We start from the raw sequence: 25,585 nt of genomic DNA, 5'->3' as shown, positions 1-25,585 counted from the left end.
CTCTGCCCTGTGTTGCACAGACATGGAAACACACACACACACACACACACACATATACATATATATATATATATATATATATATATATAGTTTTCAGTGTAAATTTACAAACACACAGTGATCTGAGGAGTGTATTCAATTTTCTTACATACCTGATGTAAGTTTTTTTAACGTCTCTATCTGTAGCAAACAATCTAGTGCACATTTTTTTAATTTGCGTTGGCCTTTTTAAGTTTTTCAGGTCATTAAAATTGGATGATGCAACTATCAAATTGATTATTTGACGCGATTCACACTTTGTGACATTACACGTGTTTCGTTCACCTACAAACAAAACAAAAAAAAACAGAAATAAAACCAAAGAGAACCACAAAACAACAAAGAGACAGACCCCCAGACAACACAATGACCATTACTAAAAACAATTAAATAATCGAACTGTTCCTTTAAAACCAGAAACTGCAAACTTATTCAGGACGAGTCGGATTGTGGCTTACCGTCGTTGAAGACAATTATGATTTGATCATTTTCTTCATATTCTTCAGTCTCGTTTTTTCGGTTTACCTGCATTATGTTTAAGTTGAGAGTGAGACTGACAAAGGTGCACTCGACATAACACTGATCGTTTTCCAAGACGCATTCTAATGTGTTCAGTTTTTCGAAAATTGTCAATTTTGTGGTGTTGTAGACAAAATAGTTCTCATTACTAGAACCTATACAAACAAAAAAAATACATAAAGTTAACAGTGTAGACTAAAAAAAAGGAAAGAAAGAAAGAAAGAAAGAAAGAAAGAAAGAAAGAAAGAAAGAAAGAAAGAAAGAAAGAAAGAAAGAAAGAAAGAAAGAACTTGTCTTAGATGTGCATTTGATAATTTGTTTAAATAATGGTACATTTACATTCCTCACTGCCATCAGAATTGACTCCAAAGATCAGCAGAACCATAAAGCAGAGGAGTTTCATTTCAGCAGCTCTCCACTATGCATAGAAAGACAATATAATGTCTATAACTATTTATAACTATAATATAAGAAGATGAACACATGAATGAATCAAACCGAATTAAAAAACCATGACCCAGCTTAATAAACACCAAAAATAAGAACAAGAATAGTTGGAAAATATATAAGAATACAGATAACACAATTTTGAAAAACGAATCCCTGTTTCTGTGGTGATTATAAAAATGGATAAAATACTGAATCTTGCCAATCATCAGCCTCATAACACTTAGCTCATGAACACCACACACACACACACACACACAAAATCATAAAGCGTAAACTTACCAAAATCTCATTTAAATTAAAAAAGAATCTGCGATTATGTATAGAAATCGCTTCGGATAGTTAAATGAAGTAAGTAAACCTGCTCAGTTGGAAAGATCACAGATATCTAATTTGTGTTATGTCTCATTAACCTGTTATAGCATTCATTTGCATATACTAATGACAGTCTGTACAATGGCTCCAGACATACAGGGCCTTATCTTGCTAAACTGTGTTTGAATAATCAAATTGTTTTTCTTGGAACTGCTTTTTCATAATGTTGGCTTTTCCGTATTTAGAAAAAAAATCCAAGAAGTAGCAGCAGGTATCAAGGAGGAAATTGTTAATAACGTGGTTGATAATGAACTCTTTGCAGTAATGCCAGTCCTAGAGGTGATAAATACATTTTACTTGATGCATGGATACAAACAATGCATTTTAATAAACTGAAAATTAATCTGAATTTATATGTATGTCTGTACACTCTCAGAAAGAAAGGTACAAAACTGTTAAGGTACCTTTTAAGGTACAAGTGGCCGTCGCTGGAGCCAAAACTTTATAACTCATTTTGGGAACATAATTGTACCCTAAGGACCTATTGTGTACCTTTAAAGGTACCATTATATTTTTTCTCATACTGAAAACCAGCAACATCCTTACTAATTTTATATAAGACTTGCATTGATACATTACTGTACAGTGAAATTCTTTCTTTGCATATCCCATCCTTGGGGGTTGGGGTCAGAGCACAGGGTCAGACATGATACAGCACCCCTGGAGCAGGGTGGATTCGAGGCCTTGCTCAAGGGCCCAACAGTGGCAGTTTGGTAGTGCTGGGGCTTGAACCCCAGTCTTCTGGTCAACGACCCGGAGCCTTAACCACTTGAGCTACCATCAAGAAACAATTCCTTTTGTTCATCATGATAGGAAAGGTCAGTGTACTGGTAAAAAGAGTAGTTTCTACACAAGTTCTACGTGAAATTCACGTTGCTTTCTCATTTGTCAATTACGAGTGGAGTAAATGCCCACTCTGGCCTGTAGGGGGTGCTCTGACATTAAGTCAAATAATCAGGGTTGGACTCACCAGATACTAAATTGTACGTAAATCTTTCTTTCTTTCTTTCTTTCGCCAATTTTTACTCTTATAACATGCATTTCAGTCACTGGACTTCTTGCTAAGTTGTTGATGTGCTAAATCACATGAAGCAAGATGCAAAACTCTCTAGTTTTGTGGCCTGCTGGACTGGAGCCTCACACTCCTGCTTTAAAAGATGTAGGATAATCAACATCACATACATTCACCGACGAGAAGGTCACACGGCATCAGGTTTTTAATGCTCACAGCTGGCTCTGTTTGTCCGGCCATATGGAGACGTTATACAGGTGTGAGACCTACAGAACAAGCACTGGTTCATGGTTCATGCAGCATTTTAAAGATAATGAGTTTAAAATGTGCAGATTAAAAAAGGTTTGTCAGCGTTAATTTTCCCCAAGTTATTAGTCAAGAATCTTGTGGAGCAGGTTTGAGTTAATAATACATGACAGAGATAATGCAAATGATTTTTTAAAATTTTTTTTTTTATTGAAACAGTTTGTTTTATGGTCACCTTTCGGTGACATTGAGCTCAGGGACTTTAGTAATTGTGAGTTCACTGAACTGTTGAGAACCTTCCTGTCTTAAACCCTGCAGGTATGCACACCTTCATCTCCAATGTTCTGGATCAAAGCGTGTGTGTGTGTGTGTGTGGGTGTGTGTTTGTGTCTGAGTCAGTATTTGCAAAGCAACTTAATGTGTTTGTGCTGACAGGCGTTAAGATTCCATCATTCTCCCGAGACACTTGTCTCCTGTGTTTGCTGAACTTGTCAGCAGCTTTTTGTTTTTTGGTTTTGTTTTTAAATGCGTTCCCTATCACATGCATCACCATCAACACAGCATGAGTGGGTGTTCTTTACAACTCCTAAAACCTTCTCTTTTGGTATTCGGTTACCTAAAATGAAGACAAAGTGCTATGTTTTGTCTCTTGCTTTGCATAGTTATTGCATCACTTTTGCCACCGTACACAATTTGTCGAACTCTTTACCCTGTCCATCGATGAAAATGGATCAGATATTCTACAGGACATGGATGCATGCTGTACCGGAATGAGTGGCATCTAATTTCACTAATTAGACACACCTTCCTTATTGCTCTTGTAACTGTCCTATAAAAGACAAAAGCTAATGTTTTCCATGTGCAGTGTGTGTTAATCATTATCTCTGCATTCATCATTGGTTTCTGATTACAGGATGCTGGGGATTTTTGTGGTTGGTGGATTGGTCTCAACCCAGCAGTGATGCTGGGGTGTGTAAAAAAAAAAAAAAACCCAAGCACTCTCAGCATATCTACTCTTGGGCTGAGAATGGTCTTAGTCTAATAATATTGGTTCAGCTGCTGTCATGTAGTTGTTTTACAGTGACGGATGAGGAGAGGGAGATAACACAGTGTGCATGAACTCGAGTGAGTAATAATGTAAGGAATAAACCACATCCTGTTATAGGAAAATAATCAATAACAAGATAGTGTGATTAAAACAGTAACTATATTCTTTTTTTTTTATGATTAACGTCCAATAACAGCATATCCTGAGAGTATCCTTTTCAAAGCACGTCAGTTCATTGTCTTTATTGTCATTTCAACCATATATAGCTGGTACAGCAAAACAATGTTCCTCCCGGACCATGGTGCAGCAAAAAACAATACAAAACTTGAGTTTCCGCTTACACCCCAGCCATTAGCCAACAATTTTTAGCTTTTAAATCAAAATGTGGCAAAGTCTGAGATACATGTTAAGTTAGTTCATGTTATCACTTACATTATAACAGCAATAACCTCTATGTCTTGAAGTTAATAGAATAGAATGAAAAGAAAAAAATATATGCTGCTTGTGTAACCAGGAAAAATGAAAAGTCCTGAGGAATTCCCTGTGGGTAAAACCTTACTGTTACAAATCACTGACACTGGAGACTCTTCACAATGGACCGCGCATAGGCTGTTACTATAGAAACGACAATGTATAAGCAAACAATGTAATAAGAGTTAATAAGCTATAATAAACTATCTTGTCATAGTGTGTTGCTGGTCAGCTGCACACTAGAGATTGTATATGTGCATTTCATTTATTAGTGGGTGAAATGTTAAGAATTGCCGGTAGTGGATGGTGTATGATTGCACTGTGAACGGAGAAGGGGGTGAATAGATTACCCATGGACATCCGCTTCTGTTCGCGCCCCTCCTCCACGCGCACACACACACACACACACACACACGTGGGTGAGATCCACGAGCCGGTCCTGAAAACCTGAAAAAAAATCTTTAAACCAGCAACAAAGCCATGAACGCACGTGAGGCATAGCCTGCGGCGAACACCTGAAAGATCAGTACCTACTCTTCTTTTTGAAGTGGACGGAACTGACGTCACGCACTTTATGTTTTCAAGTCGGGGGAATTGTGTGTGTGTGTGTGTGTGTGTGCCCGCCTTGGTCCGAGGAAGGCGGGATCTGGATCGCACCTCGAACTGACGTTTCGCTCGGACGTGTGACTGCAACCGAGGCTTGTGCGTGCACGTGAAAAAGGAGGAATAAACGCGGCGTGGACACACCCGCGGGATATGATATGATCCCCACGAAACTTGTGCCAGAGAAGCGGACCTCTTTGAGTTTTGGGTCCAACCCCTCGCAACTCGACTACACCTATTGCCTCCGGTCATTTAAACCTGCTTGAGTGTCAGCTCGCGCACAAGAAACGTTTCCAGCATTCGATACTTGGGAGTAGAGGAACAAGGGAGAAGCGAGCAGGGGACAGTGCACAGCTTCAGGGCAATGCAGCTTTTGTAGACTTGAAGGTCTTTTTGCAAGTTTTTAAACGAGGGGACTCGAGATCATTTAGACTCATCTTTGAGGATCTGGCATCCTACAAGATAGATCTGGCATCCTACAAGATAGATAAATTTTGATCCAGAATTGTGAGCATGGCATCATTTTGGCATGTGATGCTCTGGAGATGGACACTGGTTCCTTCATTCCTGGTGCTTCTTTTGTGCGGGACACTCACATTTGGAGATGATGACTTCAATGCAGAGGTAACTCTTACTGGACCTCAAGATTGTTTTGATCTGTTCCTAAATAGTTTTGTCATGTTCTGTGCGATCATCTGTGTGAACAAGTGCCTAATATATAAATATATATATATATATATATATATATATATATATATATATATATATATATATATATATATAAACCTTGCTCAGGTTCTGGCTTTATTTTTTCTATTTTGAATTTCTAGACCTATCCTGTACCTTTAATTGGCTTATAATTAGTAGGTAGAATTTACTTTAAATTATTTCAAAGTACCTACTGTAGATACAAAACCTGTTCCCTTGATGATACCACCACAGTGGCAAGAACAAGTGCAGTTAGGTGTCTTTATTTCTGAGAGCAGTAAAGTGTATATAATTGTGTAACTGAGAAAAAGGTAAAAGTTTTGTTTGTCCATGTGTGAGAGAGATAATGCATGGACTTTACCCCCAAACTGCACCCACCTACTCATTCTGTTCACTATACCAGTTTAACATTTACAAAGCATGTTTGTGTATGTATGTGTGTGTGTGTGTGTGTGTGTGTGTGTGTCTGTATCCTGTTTAGCCACACCTCTACATCTATTTGTTTTGCGCTTTCTGTGTTTTCTGTCCTCACCCTGACAGAAATGTCTTGTCTGTAGTACACTTAGATGTTCTGAAAGAGTATGATGACGGAATCGTCTTTAGTCATGCGATCCGTTGCATTTATTTTTAATCACAGGTTTGTGAATAAATATTTTTGCACAACTGGAAACCAGAAAATGTCTTGTATCTCCCGGTGGCGGCGTGTGAAGTGTGGGTTTGTTCATGGTCTACCACCCTGTGCATAAGAGGACTAGTGTGGTTGGCTCCCTGTCATTAGTGGCCTGGCTCACAGGCAGGGGAACTGACAGGAATACACAACCTAGTCTCTCCAAACTCCCACAAGTGTGCAGACATCACTGTGAAATTGATTCAGTCAGACAATACATGAACTCTCAATGATTGTCATCAAAAAATAGATCGCCGCCGAAACACAAACACATCTTTTAGTTGACATCACTTTCCTGTACAGCACGTTGGTGAGCTTCAATTTGATTAAAACCGACAGTGATGGAGGATGGCTTAAATAGTAGCTTGTGTCATACTCATACTAGACCTCTGTAATTTCTCCCTCAGATGCCATGTATGGACTTCCTGCAATATGTTGCTTCTGTTTGCAATGAGATTATTGGCAGGAAGTGAATGAGGTTTATTAATAAGGACTTTTTCCAGTTGTGTGCATACATCTCTATGAGCTGACGGTCTGCTTCCTATCAGAGGCATGCTAGACGTGCACTTAGCTAGTGGTCTAGCTTCTGGACATGCACTTAGCTGCATTCATACATAAGTAATGTACTGAGAAGAGGCTTATCAAATGGGGAAACGTTTGTACATTATGCTATTTTTCTACTTTATATTATTTGGTTCATCATTCAGAAAGATTGCGCTTAATCAGGGCAGGATGATATGATGAAATGATATTGATAAAAAGGATATAATGAGTATTTGTCTTTCCATACCCATCTTTAGTTACACTAACGAATCAAATTGATCAGCACTTGTCTCATTTTCCATTTCAGTCCTTCTTCAGTTGAAATTTATTTTGGATAAAAATGAAAACGAGTTTTTGGGTTGCTCTCCTACTTTGTACCGCTATCTATTCATCTATTCATAATAGATTTTGGGCACTATTTACAGTCTTCAATTACAAATTGAAGTCTGTATCACAAATAATATGTAATTGTGTATAAAAGTCTGTAACGTATCCATTAATATTGAATTGCTCAAGAGCGAACAATTATTTTCCCCATCCGTATTTCAGCATCTGTGTCTCTGAGCTTAAAGATGAAAATGCTTAAGGGTGCAATCAAGAAAGAATAAACATCTGAAGCTGATTATGACAGATTGGGGAAGAGTGAACTTTTTCACATTGATTCAGACAAGCCCATGCAGGCCATAGTGCTAATTCTGTAGTGGAGTGTGTGAACAGTGTAGAGAGCCTGATCCATCCCAAGCATTGTGTGTCCCCTTGACGTGCAGGACTGCTCCAGTGACTGAGAGTCTTAAAGGAGTCTTAAAGGTATGCCTGTTTACTTAAGCTGCCATAATGTCCATTTGGCTCAGCTTACTAAACAAACATTTCTGTGATTAAGTCTCCTGACAATGCCACGCAGGTCAAGCTTTCAGGATGTGCTGACAACCCCAGCAGGACATCATCCCACCTTGTCTGGCTTTCTCAGAGCTGTGGATCAGACAAACCAAAAAGTGGGGGAGGAAAAAAGACAAGCTTAAAAGCCATGCTGGATTTATGTGAAGACGTCTCCTCTTACTGGGCTCCTGGAGCATTAGTGAATTCTTGGGCCGTGTGGCTATTGTCATTTTCACAGAACCCCTAAAGGTCACATCTAAAGATAGGGCTTAGGCTTCTGTCTCAGCTGTGCTGTCCACATCTCTCAATAAGAGAGAGACTTGATAACAATAAGAATTAGCAGTTGCTAAGACAGAATCTGCTTTGACACATTAACCTTTTGCTTCAGAAGTCGTCTCCTTGTTACCAGAAGAAGTCGATTCCTTGGCCTGTGATAGTGTTAGAAAGGGAAAGGCCAGGGCAATGGAGGCTGTGAGTCTGTCTCAGGACTGCTCATTTCGGCTGCATGGTGATTAGTGAATGCAACAGCTGTTTTCCGAATCCACAAACAGAAACAGAGAGGGATGATTTGGGCTGCAGGGCTCCCAGGCAGCTGAGGAGCAACAATGACATGTTTTGTCTTTGGCCGACTGTATCTGAGAGAGATGCAAAAAGAAAGAGGGAGCAGTGAGAGATGTAGGCGGGCAGGGAGGGTTTATGAGGTCTGTAGTACACAGGGAGCCGACTGTATCACTTCCTGAAGGCCAGTCTCTGTCCGTTTCTGCTGTTAACCCTTACCTTGCCTTGCCATTCTCACTGGTTCAACTAAGTGACCCTTGTTACCACTTGCAGGGTCTTTGTGGCTCATTTCCATCTTTGTCTGTTTGAGGCCAATTCCATCAACTTATCATAGGGTTTTCAGTGTGGATATTTCTTTGGACCGATTGAAACGAAACGACTGAATCATTCCAATTTTTATTTAATTACAAGATTTTTTTATTTTATCGAGACTGGCATCTACGGGTGCAAAGGTGAATTTTTCTCTATGCATCAAATCACTCATTAGGTTATCGAATTTATAATAAGGGATTTCCGATCTTTTAATATCAGCCAATACCTATTCCGTTTTGTTTGTATAGCAAGACATTAACATAAAGTAGCGTTGTAGCCATCCTCACAAAGTAGCTGTAGCTTTAGATTCCTAATGAACGAACCAGAGGTGACCGTGGTAAAGAAAAACTCCCCAAGAGGACATGAGGAAAATCCTGAAGAGAAACCAGACTCGAGTGGGAACCTGTCCTCTTCTAGGTGACACCAGATAGTCTGACACTCTGCAAGCTTCTATGGCCAAGTCACATGCATTATGATAGCATGCTTTAAGATAGACCGTGTCCTGTTTTCATGTGCGTGATCTGCCTAACATCAGTCCGTATCACACACATTTCATTGCACAGCATGCATCAGTTGATCTGGCCAAAATATCAGTAAATCGGTGGCTCCTGATTCACCCTGCTTGGCCTTTTAACCTCATGGTTAAACAAGTCTCTGTTGCATTTGTATTAAAGAACATCCGCGTTACATCTGCTAAAAGCATGAGCACATGTGGGATTAGTGACCAGTCTCACATTCTAACATTCCCAGGCCTGTGATAGTTGTGTCATTGTGATAGTAGTGTCAATCACTGCTGGTCCTTGGCTCACTATGAAGTGTGGCACCGCAATAACTTTTTTTTTTTTTTGCTGTCATTTTTAACTCTCTTTCTTCCTTTATGCTACTTTTGCGTCTCTCTCTTGCGCTGTTTTTCCATCTTCCACTTGCTTTTTCACTTGATCTTGATTGCTCCCACTCCCTCCCCCTCTCACTTAATGACCAGAAATATGGCGTGCGCCCAAACCTCAGGAATAAAAGCGCTTTCCAGTCGTTAGAGTTTTGGCTGACATTGTGCTGGACACTCACACACACACACACACACACGCACTGAATTAAAGTCGTTTTACAGCACCCTGCTCTTGAAGGACCCGGTAATGCAAGTGACTCTTAAGGTCCTTTTGAAGGAGTAACCGGCTCGCTGGCTCTCGCCTGCCACTTGCTTTGTATGCACGGCAGAGGATCCTGTGATGGCACTGAAATGCGTTCTCTGCTTAAAAGCAGCCCTTTTTACATCTCCTTCTCAGAGCTGGAGTGCTGCCTTTATTCCACCTCCCTACCATAAATACCTATCAGAAATAATTCCCAGGGCTCTTGGGAGAGCCAGACAGAGATGTGTGCTGAATAAAACCTGGGAATTAGTGCTCTTTTATAACCCAGCAGGGATCTTGGAGTCAGTATCACCGGCTTCCCACTGGGCCGGCAGGAGCCCCACACCCTTAGGGCCATGTAGCACTCAGAGGAACACAGAACTTATCCATGGAGCAAGGTGTGTCCCACACAGCGTGGCTATTCATCATTTCCCCCCCACTACCCAACGGGAAAACACAACGGGAAAGGACAAGAGCTGCTCCTGCTGTTCTGAATAGTTACTGAACTGCTATTTATAATACACACTTTCAGAAAAAAGGCATACTATTCTGTACCTTTCCATATTACTGGGGCATACTTTCTAGGGAATCTACCTCCCAACCTAAAGGATTCTCTAGTCTTAAGGTGAAAGACATATTAAAGGTACCAAATATGTACCATTGTAACCACTACAACAACAAGAAAAGGTACAATTAAGTAGTATTTTTGTCAGTGCAAGATTCTTGAATGACTTCTTTCTAAAGTTTGGTTTTGAATTAAAAGTAAAAATGTAGTTTTCTTTTTAGAAATCGACTAAATAACATTTGGGAGAATGTTGTTTCAAGGCATTCAAAATCATATAAATCAAATAAAAATATTCATCTCCTTTCTGCTAGTCTTTACTTCAGATTCTTCTGTTCATGCCAGAGTCATGTGACGTAACTAGATAAGGTGTTAGCCAACTAACTAGCTTGTTTCAAGACAAAATAAATAAATAATTGAATTTGTCTCTTCCATTCAATCACATGCTGCATGCTAAACGTAAAAGACTTAATCATTGTGAAAATGCTGCAAAATTCAATTATCTATTGCACTGAAGTAGTATGAAGTAGTATGCAGCTCTTGTCGTTTATTTTTTCCAGGTTTACACTGTATGATATTTGAGATTGTTGGTCCTAGAACACATAATGGGACATCCTATTCAGTGTCATTGTGCCCAAAGATTGTGTTGATTGATGACTTGCCAAATCCTTGCCATTTTCTTTAATTGCAGATCTCTCATTAGACGCTCTCTATCAAATAATCTGACATGGAGAACACATGTTATCTCACAGTCCATTACAGAATTATAGAAGACTTTACCAGGATCATTTTGTAGTATGTGACAAGCAATTATCTTGACAAACTGCTAAAATGGCACGGGGTAAAACTGCCTTAATTAAGTTGAACTTTATTCAGGAGATTAATGGCAGGACAAGCAAAGGTGTTTCAAGTAATTTAGAAAAGCACTTTGAATACAAGTAAGAAAAATGTGAATTAAATCAGGCGAAACCATCTGGATGGAAAGCAACAGTTAAACAGACAGGCGGCCAGTCTGCCCTGCTGTGGGTTGAGTTCTGTGTGAGGAAGGGGGAGAGGACGAGACGACTCCACACTCCAGAGGGCAGCTATGGGGGGTTTCCCTGCTGGCTGTGCCCAGAAACAGGGCCATCTATTCAGCTGTCTACAAAACACAGAAGGGGTACAAAGGCCTGTCTCTTCTGGAGCCATGGTGAAGGAAAGCAAGTTCAGGCTAGATAACCACGCAGAAGCTGTGTTCCCAGTGCAGGAAAAGAGGGGTCATTATAAAGGAGGTGACCCCCAAAACCTCCAGAGTCCAGTGGGACATCTCCATTAACCTTGTGATAATTAAGGCCAGCTCATGCAGAGGTGGGACGCAGGCCATAAAAATCACAAACTGTGTTTAAAGCAATGCACCTTTGTTGCTGCCCTGGTGGCCCCTCTGATTGGGTTTAGACACAGCATTTTGGTGGCTCATTTGTTCCGAATCCGTTACTGTTTCCTGTGCTGTTTTTTGGACTTGTTTTAAGAAAATGTTACAATAAAATAGATTGAACATATATTTTGGATATTTAGTATTTTGGAAAAAAAAAAATGCTCTAACAAATAAAAATGGAAAATAATTCAGGCCCAAGAGAACCTTTCAGAATGGTTTGACTGAATAGTCCAGTGACTCAGTAGACAAGGAAACGCCTTTTTGTATATTTTTTTCCCCTTTAGTTTGAGATTTGTGGTTTTAAAACTTATCCTAATTTATTGTCTGGTGTGTACTGTCAAGTAAATGGAAGTGGAAGTAATGAAAGCCAGAGATGTGTAATATAAACTCTATAAGTACTTGTCAGTTGTTTGTACAGTTGTTGGTCGTTCTGAAATGTCTGGACACTGTTGTATGCATGGAGGCAGAGCTGGCCCGGAAGGCCTAATTACTATAACCACAGGGAAGGAATAATGACATGGAAGTTTAATTATGTAATTTGACTAATTGTCTAATTGGGTCACGCCACCTACATTGCACTACAGAGCCAAATCAAAACTTTTAATTCTACCATCATTTCCTATTACTATGATCACAAGACTCTTTTTGCCATTGGGAACCCAAACTCCCACATATGCATCTGGCAACATTCGACCATGCACCAAGTCATTACACCAAATGAACTGTCCAATCTCAGTGAACCAATAAGACCCATCCAGTAAGGGATTTTCTCTAGCTGTATTGCGTATCCTATCAGTTAGCTTGATCATCGACTGTGGACTGTTCAGCTGGACAATCCCCATTGATCAATAAACACATGCGGATAGAAGTCTTTTTGTCTGGTGTTACATTTTGGTCAAGCTGCATGGAAAACCCCATACTGGCCTTCACTTTGGGCTCACTAGTAATATGACCTCCCCAGCTGGTGGTGCCTTTCCCTCAATGTGTAACCACTTCTGCCATGACATTATCATCCAATCTGGAGCTGTATTAAATATCTCAGCATAACAGGTGTGGCACACTTTGTAATACAGTCTTCTCACGCACAATCTGGACTTCTGCTTTTTCAAGCTATTAAAGTCTGTGACACTTGAGCTGGATGATCATTGTGGTGTAAAATTTCTCTCTGTTTCACTTTTGTCAGTCCTGGCTCCGGCTGTATGGATACCTCCCTCAGGCGAGTAGGCAGATGTCCACTATGCGATCGGCTCAAATCCTATCCAATGCCATCAGTGACATGCAGAGATTCTACGGCCTGGAGGTCACAGGAGAGATGGATCCAGCAACTATTAAGTAAGACTCTTACAGCTTTTATTACTGTAATTAAAACTGTTCTGTTGGCTTGGCTGCATAGGGTCCAATTCTTGTCACTGGTGCTTCCCATAATTTTACCCCTCACCAGAGCCAGTCATTTACTAAAGTATTTACTAGAGCATTACTGCACAGCTCAGGGACTTTAAAACTCGAATTGGTTTAGCATGGCGGGATAATTGAACCAAGAAACATTGTCTAATAGTGGTAAATCAAGGCAAATCCTCAGCACCACTTTGACGTACAGCATGAAGACATTGAAAGATCATTGAAGAAGCCTCTTCGTTCATAGTCCAGCCACTTTGAATGCCTGCTACATAAAAAAAAAAAAAGGAATTCCAGTTGGTCCTTTTCTTTATAAGGGCATCTTAAAGGATCCATGTTGAACCCTATAACAGTGTTTAACTACTAAAGAGGATTCAAAATATAACTTTAGATAGCTCAGAACCCATGAGAATCCCTTTTATCCTAAGAGTGTATTAAACTTAGAAATGACCTGGTTGACCTTTTCCATTTTTTGTCTTTCAGAGCCATGAGGAAGCCTCGCTGTGGGGTTCCGGATAAGTTCGGGGGTCAAATCAAGACTAATGTTCGCAGGAAACGTTATGCCCTCACTGGCCACAAGTGGGACAAAACCCACTTGACCTTTAGGTATCTATCTAGAAGAAACTACATACTTTGCGAAAAGTGAGAAAATGAACCCAATCCAAGATTTTTCATTTGACATTTTTTTCATTTTACAGTATACAAAACTATACTCCTAAGATTGGGGAGTACAACTCCTACGAAGCCATTCGTATGGCCTTCAAGGTGTGGGAGAAGGTAACCCCTCTGACGTTCGAAGAGATTCCCTATTTGGAGGTCAAATATGGCCGGCGAAAGGAACCTGACATCATGATCTTCTTCGCCTCTGGTTTCCACGGTGACAGCTCCCCGTTTGATGGCGAGGGAGGCTTCTTGGCACATGCCTACTTCCCTGGTCCAGGGATGGGCGGTGACACGCACTTCGACTCAGACGAGCCATGGACAATTGGAAATGAGAATTTGCAAGGTGAGTCAGCAAGGTTCCTATAAACCATCTCAAAAAACCTCCGCATTGTAATATATGTTTACAATATACCAGTGACCTTTCAAAATCCCCACAATTACCATTAGTATACCGAGTCCACTACAACCATCATTCTGCCCATTTTATGACTTCTGATACACGCAAACAAATTTCCCCTTATTATTTAACCCATGTGAATTTGTTTAGTTTGTTTTATTCTCCAGGCTGGTTTCTTTTTGCTCTTTACTACAATGTCTATAAAATTACAAAATAGCCGAGTTACATCACAACAGTTCCCACTGCCAGCTCCCACATGCTGTGAGTGAGAGAAAGGTCTGACTTTATAAGCGGTGTTTTTTGTCTTGCTTACTCTTGACGCCTAAAGACTTGTGTACTCATTAGCCAGTTATTGTGTGCAGCCCAGAGCTCAGATGACCCGATTTCCATAAATCCATGCTGGAAAATGGATATTTTTGGTTGTAAAATCTCTCATGTGTGTGTGTGCAGTGTTTGTTGAAAACTGTTTCCATCAGAAATGTTCGTTTCTAGTAAAATATAATAAGGAGAGGATTTAGTTCCACCATCCTGTTGAATGGTCGAGATTTGATTTTCCTCCAGATGCTTTTGCATGTGACGTGATCGTCAAGATTACATCACAAAGGCGTCTCTGTCTTTTCCCCCTCTTTCCTGCCTTCATTTGGAGTCACATGGCAAAGATAAAGGCAGACAAAAAATTCTTTTGCTGTTTACTGAATACTTGTCGTACCCAACGTGTCGGAAGTACAGAACGGAGCTGAACTTTTGGTAATTAGAGGCGCTATCATGCGCCCAGCAAGTGAGATCTTATCAGCAAGAATTTGAATTGGCTCAGCATAATTATCATTCATGGGGAAGCACCATGCCATAGTACAACTTGGACACGACTTCAAAAGGGTGTGTATTTAACATTTTGATTAAAGTAGGCAGATTCCACTGGCTTTACAGCCCACAGGGTTTCCTTTGTGGCCAGTCGTCGCAGTTACTGTCACAGCTATGCACCGTATTGTCTTGACCATCATCATTCCTGTTCCTTAGACAAAACCGGCTTTCAGTGGCAAATGTTGGACACACATCCGTGCCCACCCGATCCTTAGTCTGTCAAAGACATCATTGATTTAGCAGCCTGAGGCCATTAGAACAACCATTTTAGCGCTCCTCCTACTTGTCGAAAGCTATTAGCTCTAATATCATGGTGTCCCTGAAAATCCCTGAACAAGCATCTCTCAGTGAGCTCATAAGTCCTATAAAGACGCTTAACACTCGGATCACACTGATGAACATGGAGGAAGTCATTACTCATAGATTTTTTTTTTCTTTCTGATATCACAACAGAGGAATCACAGAGACCCATTTGCTCAGAATTAGGTTCACAAATCAATCTGACAGCTGCAAAATGGAGACGGAATATGATTCAAGGCGGTCAGAGAGTGCGCTGCCTTTATAGACTTTTCTATAAATCATTACCGTCTTCACCATCTGTGTATTACAAATGTCCTACACCAAACCCACATGCAGCCCAAACACACACACACACACACTCACAAATGCTGACATGCCTGAATAAGAACTCAGGATGCGCCGTTCCAACCCATTACTCCTCCCTCTTCACTTTACTCCAGCATCGTGCCGTTTGACCCGAGGTCACAAAGACAACCGAGGTCTCGAACAAAGAGCAGTTTGAGTGCCTCCCTGTTTTTAACACCAATCTGTAACTAAAAGGCAAGCACTTGGCCCTTACCCAAACAGAAATCTTGCTCTTCTGGTAGCAAGTGCTCTGGTCCCACTATAGGAGGAGCTAGCTTTACCAGACCTCTCCTTTGAGTAACATAAACTGCTTATACAGTTATAAAGGTGGACTTGAAATCTAATCTGTATCATGTATCGGAAGCATAATAACTTAATAATAACCTAATAATAGCTCTAAGTAAAGAATATTTTTAGCTGAGAGCATGGTACTGCGTCCGTGAAGAGTTATTGCATCACAATTAATCCTTGTATCATCTCTACAGTGCAGCAGTTTATTACGGCTTACCGACACACCAAATTGCATTTCATTAACATTATTTAATTTATATCTCTTCATCCTTCCATCCATCTGCACTTTCCTTTGCAGGAAATGATCTGTTTCTGGTAGCAGTGCATGAGCTGGGTCATGCTTTAGGTCTGGAGCACTCCAATAATCCTTTGGCTATTATGGCTCCCTTCTACCAGTGGATGGACACGGAGAACTTCCAGCTTCCTGAGGACGATCTCAAAGGCATCCAGCGGATCTATGGTAATCAAGATAATTCAATATTTTGTTGTGTCAAATCCATTAACAGAACAGGTTCCATTACGTTTTCTAAGGCAGGAGTTCTTAACTTAATCTCTAGAGGACCACTGCCTTGAAAAAAAACCCTCCCCCCTAAACACACACACCTTATTAACATTTAGTATGTGTTAGATGCCCTTACATTTATACAAATGAGCAGTTAAGGGTTAATGGTCTTGCTCAAAGGCCCAGCAGTGCAGCTTGGTGGTCCTGGGATTTAAACCCACACACTTCCAATAACTTGTCCAACCAAGTAGTCTTAACCACTGAACAACTACTTTCCTATATACCTTGTAAAGCCCATGCTCTGGATAGTCAAGCCGTCTGTAACTCGGATCAGGTGGATCAGGAGCAATGAAAGATTGAATCTCGACAGAGCAATGAGCTTCCAGAACTGGATACTTTGGTTTGACTTTCTGGGGGAAGCTTTGTAAGTTCCATGTAATACCTCTTTAGAAAGCCAGGACCATTAACTATCCAAACCTTCCTGTACCAACCGTATCTAATCCGAGCTCATGAACTACTTAACGAGCCCTCCTTGAAGAAACATTGAGGATGATTGTGCGAGTCCAAAGCTGCAACAGTAAAATACACCACAGTTTCTTTTCTGTAGTCGCCACAATTTATGTTATTAACTCTGATCTAGTGTCATTTGAAATGTTTCTCTTCATGCTGCTTTAGGGATGGTAGATTTATCTTTGTGGTGGTGATGCTGAGGGTGAGGCTAATTTGTGTTTGGATGACTTGACTTTGAAGCACAAATGTCTAGTTGGTCGTTGACATTTTCTGCATCAGTGTTAGTTTAGCAGAGGTTTTGTTTCCACAGCATGCCGCATACCCGCTGTGCTACCACAGCTTTAGGACTGTTTCCCATAAGAATGCAGCGTCCAACTTACTTTTATCCATTTTATTATAATGTCATGTTTTTTGAATCTTCTTATCATTTCCCTGTAGGACCACCTAACAGTTCCCCAACTCAGGCTCTTCCCACCGTGACCCCTCGCCGGCCCAACCAGCCTAAGAACCCACCAGGAGCCCCACCACGTCGTCCAGACCAACCACGCACCACTGACCGCCCGGATCAGTATGGCCCCAACATCTGCGAGGGCAATTTTGATACGGTCACTGTGCTCCGTGGAGAGATGTTTGTTTTCAAAGTGAGTTGGAGTCACTGCCATGTGCTACACACATACTCTGTGATTGTATGCTTATTGTGTGTGTGTGTGTAAGAATGTGTCTGACGTTAATCTAGTATGTAATAGGATCTGACAAGCATACAGTAAGTTGTTAGCCAGTTAAGCAGGTAGGAAATTGGGTGAAAAATGAGGCCCTGTGCTCTCAGTAGGACCCTGCTAGTCCTGTTCCACTGAATCCAAGTTCTCATAGTAATAGCTCAAAAAGATTGTTGAGTTCCATCTGTTCCAGCTGCACCTGAGGACCAGGCAGAGGCTTCAGGCCTGGTCTCAATAAGCCTCCAGAGGGCTTATGGCCTATAAAACCCCAGTGCTGGGCTCAGTTATGGGCCATAAAAGAGTAGTTTATGTATCATTGGGCTCTGGAGTTGATCAGGAGATCCACAGGATACAGGGGCAAGTTATGGCCCTGATCTGAACGCATAACTGGAGCTAAGCTTCTCTGGGGCTTTAGCTGAGGATTCATCTGCTGTTTTAGACGTTCCTTGGTCAGATCATTCCATCATGTGATCCCCCCCCCCTTTTTTTTATAAAAGAAGCTGCTTTCTTGTTTTGTCAGGGTGTCTTCCTCATACTGTTCCCTTCTAATTGGAATGACAAGGATTAGGTCATATGATCTTCACTTGTTGATTATTGTTTTGTTTTGTTTTTTGCTATTTCATTGCAGCAATGAGAAGATCTCTTTTACAGCTATAGTTTAAGTAGTATAAGTATTTTGAAGTCATTTTTTCACAAATACGCTAAACCGTTTAAATTCTAGACTTCTAAAATCGAAAATGACTTTTGGTCAGTCGGGAAGTCCTGCTGTTTGCTCTTAACATCAAGTGGTTGAAGTCTGAGGTATGAGTCTCAGTCCAAGAACTCCACCATCTCTTCTTGGCTTTGCAGCGTGTAAAGAAATGCGAGGAAATTCCCCCTATAAAGGTTTGGGTGATTTCCTGCGGCATAAGCTGCTAACAAGTTTTCTCCTTTACATGAATAATTAGCATTTTATAAGGCCAGTAACTCAAATGAAAACTGGTATCCAACATGTGACCAGCCAAACCAAAGCCTAATTTAACACACGATATTCCAGGCGATTTCTGAAAGCCGATTTGTTATTTTGCAGTTGGCTATGACTTGGTTGTAATTTCTTGTTCTGGATTTAGATGAGTTTGACCAGCTGAGTTACATTTGCAAAGCTCAGCGTAGTCTCGCAAAAGATATGCAATGCAAGGAGGATAGATCATTTACTGTTTACACTTAATAAAACACAGATCTGTGCTTTCTGCACGCCTCAGAAGGGAGTTATACTGTGAAGTGTTTTTTATGGGTGAAATGTGTCTGTAGCTGTGTGTGGAAAGAAAGAAGTGTTGTCTCGGCTCATGGAAGGACACTGCTGGAGCGGATGGGTTAAATTTAGAGCCTGCTAGCTGAAAGCTTGGCCGTAAATATAGTTTAGGTCAGGAGAATTAACTTGCTGGTTGGTGTGGGTCATGACTGTGTAGCCTGTTATCTTTAGATTGATGTGTTGAACAGGTACACAGCATTTAAGTTTAGATTGTACTTATTCCGTTTGTTTATTCAGTGACTGCAAATGGGGAAATTTTAAGCGGCTGTTTTTCAAGGACGTCTTGCTCAGACCTAGAGTTTGTTGGTTTTAATGTAGGTATTTCACCAAGGAAATTCCATGTGGTATTCCCTCACTGTTTGGAGAGCAGTTAGCTGTTGCATGGGATACACAATCTATAAACCAACCATGACCAACCATACAGCAGTGTTTAGCAGTGTCGGCTCATCCGTTAAGAGGACCCTTAATAAACAACATTCTCTGTCATAATGTTTTTGCTCCTCTAGGGTCGCTGGTTCTGGAGGGTCCGAAGAAACCGAGTACTGGATAACTACCCCATGCCCATCGGCCACTTTTGGAGAGGTCTTCCAGGAGACATTGATGCAGCGTATGAGAGACACGATGGTAGATTTGTCTTTTTCAAAGGTACGTTTTTGCCCATGTAGGTTCACGTTATGAGAATACTCATGTTAGATCTATGTTTGCATTTTTATGGATATAAAATCCGCGCCAATTTGTCAATGTACGTCATGCTCAATGGAGGTCTATTTCCTGAAAGCTCCAATGGATTCGGTCATTTAGTATAAAGAAACTGGTTTATGATTTCCCTTCATTAACCATTCATTTTAGTCTGATGAATTTTACAGGTATAGTTAGCGAAAGGATACGCGTTCCCTAAAAAGTGAAGCTCCTAGTCAGAATTTTATTGCAGTGTCAGAGTAACTTATAGATTGGTACTAAAATCCTTATGAGAGTTCTTTAGTTATTGCTTTTTCTACCTCACAGCGCCCTTAACAGTTGCCTGGGCAGCAAAGCACTGGTACAAACAGTGAAATGTTTAACTTACTTTTGCATTGTACTCTTATTTTTTCTTTTTTTATTACTTCATTAAGCTGAAATCGAAAAACGGCTTTGGCAGTAGTGAGCTTTTCCTTAACTGATTTTCCTGCAATCTTCCACTCGTAGACAAGAAAACTTAACTGCAACTTCCTGTATAGTAATTTTTATGCCTCGCTTTTTTTTTTCCTGCTTGTCCTGTTGACCGCTGTGGTCAAGATAAAGTTCTGATCGATTTCAATGATAAACAAAATTGGGGAGGGGTGTTAGGGGCGAAAGTGAAGTGAAATAGAGTGAGTGTGAATTTTTTTTCTGAAAAGAAATTTGGAAAACATCTGTAGGCCAAGTGATGTCATTGGCAAGGTCTTCTTAGGTTTGGAAGCCTGCCATCGGAAAGAAACCAGGGGACCAAAAAACTTGGACGGCAAGAACTGTTATATTTGAGGCGCGGCTGTTGCATCAGCCAGTGGTTCCTCCAGATGCTGACTGCAGAGTTTGCACTTTTTCAGAATGAGAATGAAGAATCAAACTGCGACCCTGTGGATGGTGCCACTATGTCTGCCATACTGTAAAATAATAATAAAAAAACGCTACAGCTCGATCGTATAATCAACTCGGATGTCGTGCAGTGTTCTGTCCTGTCACCAGATTTTTCAACCGAACCCAAACTGTTGCGGCAACATTTTTTCTTTGCTGTGGTTATTTTTGTTTTCAGTCAAGCAGCAAAACCAATACGGCAATGCAAGATTAAAGTTTTTGCAAGTTTCTGTGATTGCTTTAGTTAGGCAGAGGGAAATTCCTTTTGTGTTTTAAACTCTTGCATAATTATGTTTTTCCATTTTCACCATCTTCTTCTTTCCCCTGATCTGTGCAGGGGATCGGTTCTGGATTTTCCGGGAGGCCAACCTGGAGCCAGGCTATCCTCAGGAGCTGGTAGATTATGGCCGGGATATTCCTTATGACAAAATAGAGACAGCGATCTGGTGGGAACCATCAGGCTACACCTACTTGTTTAAGGGAGACAGGTAAGCAGTAGGTTCTGTCTGTGGTCAACTTTCAAGGATTAATTCCAATACTTTTGTACCAATATATACGTGTTACTGCATTAATAGCATTTAAAGTGTCTCAAATGATTCCAGTAAGCTTTCCCAGTAAATAGTTGGTGTATTTGCTAATTCCTTCCATTTAGGTACTGGCGTTTTAATGAGCAGTCACGCGCAGTGGACCGAGACTACCCTAAACCAATCAGTGTTTGGGATACGTCAGTACCCATATCCCCCAAGGGAGCTTTCCTCAGCGATGATGGAGGTGAGTGGGGGGCAGGAAGGGCAGGAAACTGCCAGTAACCTCAATCTATTGAAGAGGGGAAAGAGGTGGGGGACAAATGGGATCAGGAAAATTAGTTGAGAGTAAGGGGGAAAGAATGACATCACTGTGAGAAAGAAGATCCTCTGTCTTTGTCCTGTGTGGTCTCTCACTCATTATAACAATTAACAGAAGGTCTTACACATGTATCATTAATTTAAATGAAAATATTATAACTAAGATTCATTGCGATTTGGCAAATAATTTCAACTTAGAGATGTGATGAGCTTCTGTTTCCTTACTGTACGGCTTCGTTTAACATCCTGTTTTCCCTCTGCAGCTTACACGTACTTCTACAAAGGCAGCAAGTACTGGAAATTCGATAACCACAGGATGAAGAGTGAGCCTGGATACCCCAAATCCATTTTGAGAGACTTCATGGGTTGCAACGTCGACCTGGATCCCGACCGAGACACAGACGTAGACCCGGGAAAGAAGTGGCCTGACAGACCCCCCTTCAACCCAGACGCGGGCCAAGACAAGGACAAGGAGAAAGAAAAGGACAAGGATCTAGATCGCACCAACGAGGTGGACACCAAGGACGGGACGGAAAAGGAGACAAACGACGTGGACGTGGTGCTGAAGATAGACGAAACGGAGCGCACCATGAACATCATCATGGTGACTGTGCCGCTGGTCCTGGTGCTGTGCATCCTGGTGCTGATCTACGCCATCATCAACACTCTGCAAAGGAAAGGAGCACCCAAGTACTTTGTGCACTGTAAGCGATCCCTGCAGGACTGGGTTTAACTTAGACTCTTAGGTTTCAACTCTGACCTCTGAACCCTTGACCTCTCTTCCCTTTCATCCATGTCGTTTTTCATCTTCCTAATATATTTACATTGCACACACACACACACCCCTTATCCTCTGTTATCCTATGGTGCTGTCCTAATGCATTGACTGTAGTCTATTTATATGAGAGTTTGCACATTTGTTATTGTTATTTTCCTTCCATTCATCATGGTTTTGTGTCCCCCCCCTCTTTTTCATTCAATTGTGCACATTTCTTTTTAATCTCTAAACAAGGAAAATTTTCATTGTGCTATAAGAAACTGCCATACAGCTTAGGAAGCCTACTCTGGATGTGAAAAACTGAGATGAGAGAAACCTGAAGCATGCGCAGTACAAAAAAAAAAGGGAAGAAAAGGAGCCAATCTCTGAGATCTAAATAACTGCTCCCTTTTACTCAGGATTCAGCTGTCGTCTATTCGCTGACTGGAGAAGCCAAACGGGAAAGACCTGTTGTAGAAAACAATCCGTTTTCAACACGACTGGCCATTTAGAGCTCTACTTGAGGCACGCTTGCCAACGATGAAGAAAATCCAATGTGTTTTATTGCCTTAGTCGAAGCACTCACACTATTGTTTTAACAACGGTGCCTTGGTCTCGCCAGCCAAAAGCCTTCCTGTAGTTTTACTCCTATAGGAGGAGCCCCTTGATCTCCCTCGCGTGTTGCTTTCTCTCTATGATCCTATGATACTGTTTGACCGCAATCTTTTATTGTCAGAGGAGTGTAGCTCACGTGGTGCTTTTTCTTTAGGACAAAACAAGGCAGCGTACTGTGAAACCACACTGCAGGGGGACGGGAGGGAACATATGAGGTACTGGATGCTGAAGGAGGTGGGGGTTTTTTTTTTGTTGTTGTTGTTGATGTAGGAACCATTAGCCAAGTGTAGGCTTGCTTTAAACAATATAATCAAATGCATACACAAGATAAGGCTTATAAAAACATACCACTAGTATAGTATATACCACTTGAGAGGACCAATTGAAAAATAAATATAAGGCATTTGCGTTTCTTGAGCTGCGGTCATAATTAAAGGCCTTGCTGGGCCTCTTTCTCTGCCCTGTTACAGGCTGTTAGATAATCCTCTCATTTTAAAAACAGCAGGTGGGTAAAAACGTCGCTAACCTCCCACCAGGGTAACATGAGGCCTTCTGCACCTAAGAAATCCTACTCTGATCTGCTGAGGCATGTAGAGTAAGCAAGAGAGAGAGAGAGAGAGAGAATGTGTGATCGTTCAAAGGGAGGTGGTTCAGCTGTGGAAACCTTATCTGCCATTGGAAGAAGCTTACAGTGTTTTGCTCTAGAGACAACTTTACTATATACACATTTCAAGGGTGGTGCAGAGGAGCCTGAGCTGCGAGAATATCCTCGTGAGGACAGCAAGGAAGAGGACGGAGCAGATCCTCATATGGAAGCAGGCTGGCATACGTTCATGGCATCCACTCTGCCACTGGTTATTTCTGCACCACATATTTTTGAATGGGAAACAGGATCTGCTGCTGGCATTCGGTCTCCGTCCATTCAGCAACCACGAGGTGATCTGGATTCGACATGTCGCTCGCACTCCTCAAGATTCAAACCTGAACTTGGTTTTGATTTGATCGTTAGATTCTTTTAAGTTGTAAATTTTCACCAGAAAGCGATTTGCTTAGCGTAACCTCGAAACGGCAATTCACTTTAATTCATTCATTGCACTTTTTTTTTTGGGAGAAATGAAGCAGCTCTGTGCCAGGGTAGAAAGTTTCCGTGTTCACAAAGGCACAGAGGATGGCGTAGATGAGAGAGGGAAAGTGAGTGGTACTATAAATATTGCCTTGTCGGGCAAGGTTGACTCGAGACCACTTTCATAAATATTATGGAGAGACTAGAGGAGACGGAGGACAGTCATGACTTGCATGCCATTGCTGATGGAGGCCGTTCAGCTCCCTTGCCAGGCAGTACCCTTCCCCCTCCGTTTGAAGAGGAGAGTTAATCAGAGATAAAAGCTGTTCCTCCTTTCCTCTCCTCTCCTCTCTCCTTTCCTCCATCCCCTCCTTCTCAGATCAATGAAGAATACACAAACAATGCTTATGGGGATCCAGAATTCGAGACTTCACGCTCAACCCCCGATGTGTTCCCATCCTAGCAGGCGTTTACTTGCTGCTCCGCACCTTTTGTGGCCTTGCTTCGAGAGACCTTCTGGCTGTTTTGGTGTACTAGCTGATTAATGTTATCTTTGTGTTTGCTTAGGCAATCGAAACCAAATGCTCTGTCGAGGCTGTTTAAAGTGAACATGTCCAGTAAACACACTGTTCATGTGAATCGTTCACAGAGGAAAGGCTCGCTTAAGATCTTTAACCTTTGATCACAGATCTTTCCTGAAGCTAGAGCTAGCTGCGAGAGTACACTGAGCATGATCTGAATCCTTAATCATTTTACATGGTGGAGATAAAACAGGAGTGATTATGCTGGAGAACGGCTAATAGATAATCAAAGCTGTGCACAGATCTGTGTAATGAGAATGTTAGTATCCATGCTTCATTCTCTCACTCATGTCAACTCCTGTACAAATAACAATGGACCCTCTTACTTCGGGCATTATTGTCCTGCATAGTACTTATTCTGGCCAACAGGAAGAAAGTCTGGGCTTTAAGCCAAATCCAGGAAGCGTCCTCCCACAATCGCTCACTCTTGCATAGCATTCTTAAAGGCATTGTGGGTTTTAGTAAAATATTTCTTGAAGTTGCAGCTCAGTGAGTTTGTTTTTAAGTTTTTTTTTTAAGTATACATGTCTTTCTGCAACACGGATCTCCACAAATTAACAGACGGTGACCTTTCTCACTCTCTGTCTTTTGATTTATGCATGAAACAAGAGTAGATCTCTGTTATTCATCTGTCCTGCTAATTTCTTTAATCCCATACTGTAATTGCTAAATAGAAGAAAGAAAGAAAAAAAAAAAACGATGTCATAGTGCCGGAAATCTGTTATATTTTAACTGTAGCCTTGACAGTGTCAGGATTTTTGTCAGTATTAGGCCACTTGTGTCTGGACTGAGAATAATTTTCACTATAGTTGTTAATCTACACATTGACCGTACGTCTGTTCCTGTATCACTGTATCGCAAAGCATCTCACGTTACCCCATGAGCCAAGTGTCATGCCTTTTAACAAAGCAAATCCATGCACAGACTGAATAATTAATCAAATCAGGTAAAGAAATAAAAGGCTCACTCGTGTTGCTAAAGCAATGTCATGACAATGTTGTGCAACTTATATAGTGCTGCAATTATTTTTGGAAAAAGAAAAGGAAAAAAAAAAAACCTCATGTTTATTAATAATGATTAAATGTATGATAACTATTTTTGTGGTTTCGGTTCAATTGATTGATTTCCTGATCATCTTATTTGAACTTAATTGGTTGTTTTTGAAATTGTAAATATTGTAGGACTTTTTTACGTTGTTAATAACATTCCGGTTTTGTGTTATTATTTGGGTTTTTTTTTTTTCTGATGTAGAAACTGAAGATTTTATACATTTGTGTTGTTTGTTGATCACATCTGTTGAGTGTCTCTAATGATCCATGCTGGACATGTAAAC

General features: G+C 41.0%; 1 protein-coding gene across 1 annotated transcript; it reads left to right on the top strand.

Moving 5' to 3' along the window:
• The first annotated feature begins 4,592 nt into the window (after window positions 1-4,592).
• Window positions 4,593-25,326, top strand: mmp15b (matrix metallopeptidase 15b). Its single transcript, XM_058400768.1, has 10 exons — window positions 4,593-5,384; window positions 12,711-12,859; window positions 13,406-13,528; window positions 13,621-13,928; window positions 16,078-16,239; window positions 17,230-17,432; window positions 19,305-19,443; window positions 20,729-20,879; window positions 21,044-21,162; window positions 21,500-25,326. Exons 1-10 carry the CDS (start codon window positions 5,274-5,276, stop codon window positions 21,967-21,969), a joined length of 1,935 nt encoding a protein of 644 aa, XP_058256751.1. The 5' UTR covers window positions 4,593-5,273; the 3' UTR covers window positions 21,970-25,326.
• The last annotated feature ends 259 nt before the right edge of the window (window positions 25,327-25,585 follow it).

This window comes from Hemibagrus wyckioides, linkage group LG10 (assembly GCF_019097595.1).
Source record: "Hemibagrus wyckioides isolate EC202008001 linkage group LG10, SWU_Hwy_1.0, whole genome shotgun sequence".
In the NCBI taxonomy this organism is placed as follows: Eukaryota; Metazoa; Chordata; class Actinopteri; order Siluriformes; family Bagridae; genus Hemibagrus; species Hemibagrus wyckioides.
The sequence above is the reverse complement of the archived record's forward strand: the minus strand, read 5'-3'. Positions and strand labels throughout refer to the sequence as shown.

Excerpts from the sequence above, each read along its gene's own strand:
- mmp15b (XM_058400768.1), top strand. The coding sequence starts at position 5,274 with ATGGCATCATTTTGGCATGTGATGCTCTGGAGATGGACACTGGTTCCT. Across the intron at positions 17,433-19,304 it reads GAGAGATGTTTGTTTTCAAA|GGTCGCTGGTTCTGGAGGGT; the intron begins GTGAGTTGGAGT and ends TTGCTCCTCTAG. Across the intron at positions 21,163-21,499 it reads TTTCCTCAGCGATGATGGAG|CTTACACGTACTTCTACAAA; the intron begins GTGAGTGGGGGG and ends TTCCCTCTGCAG.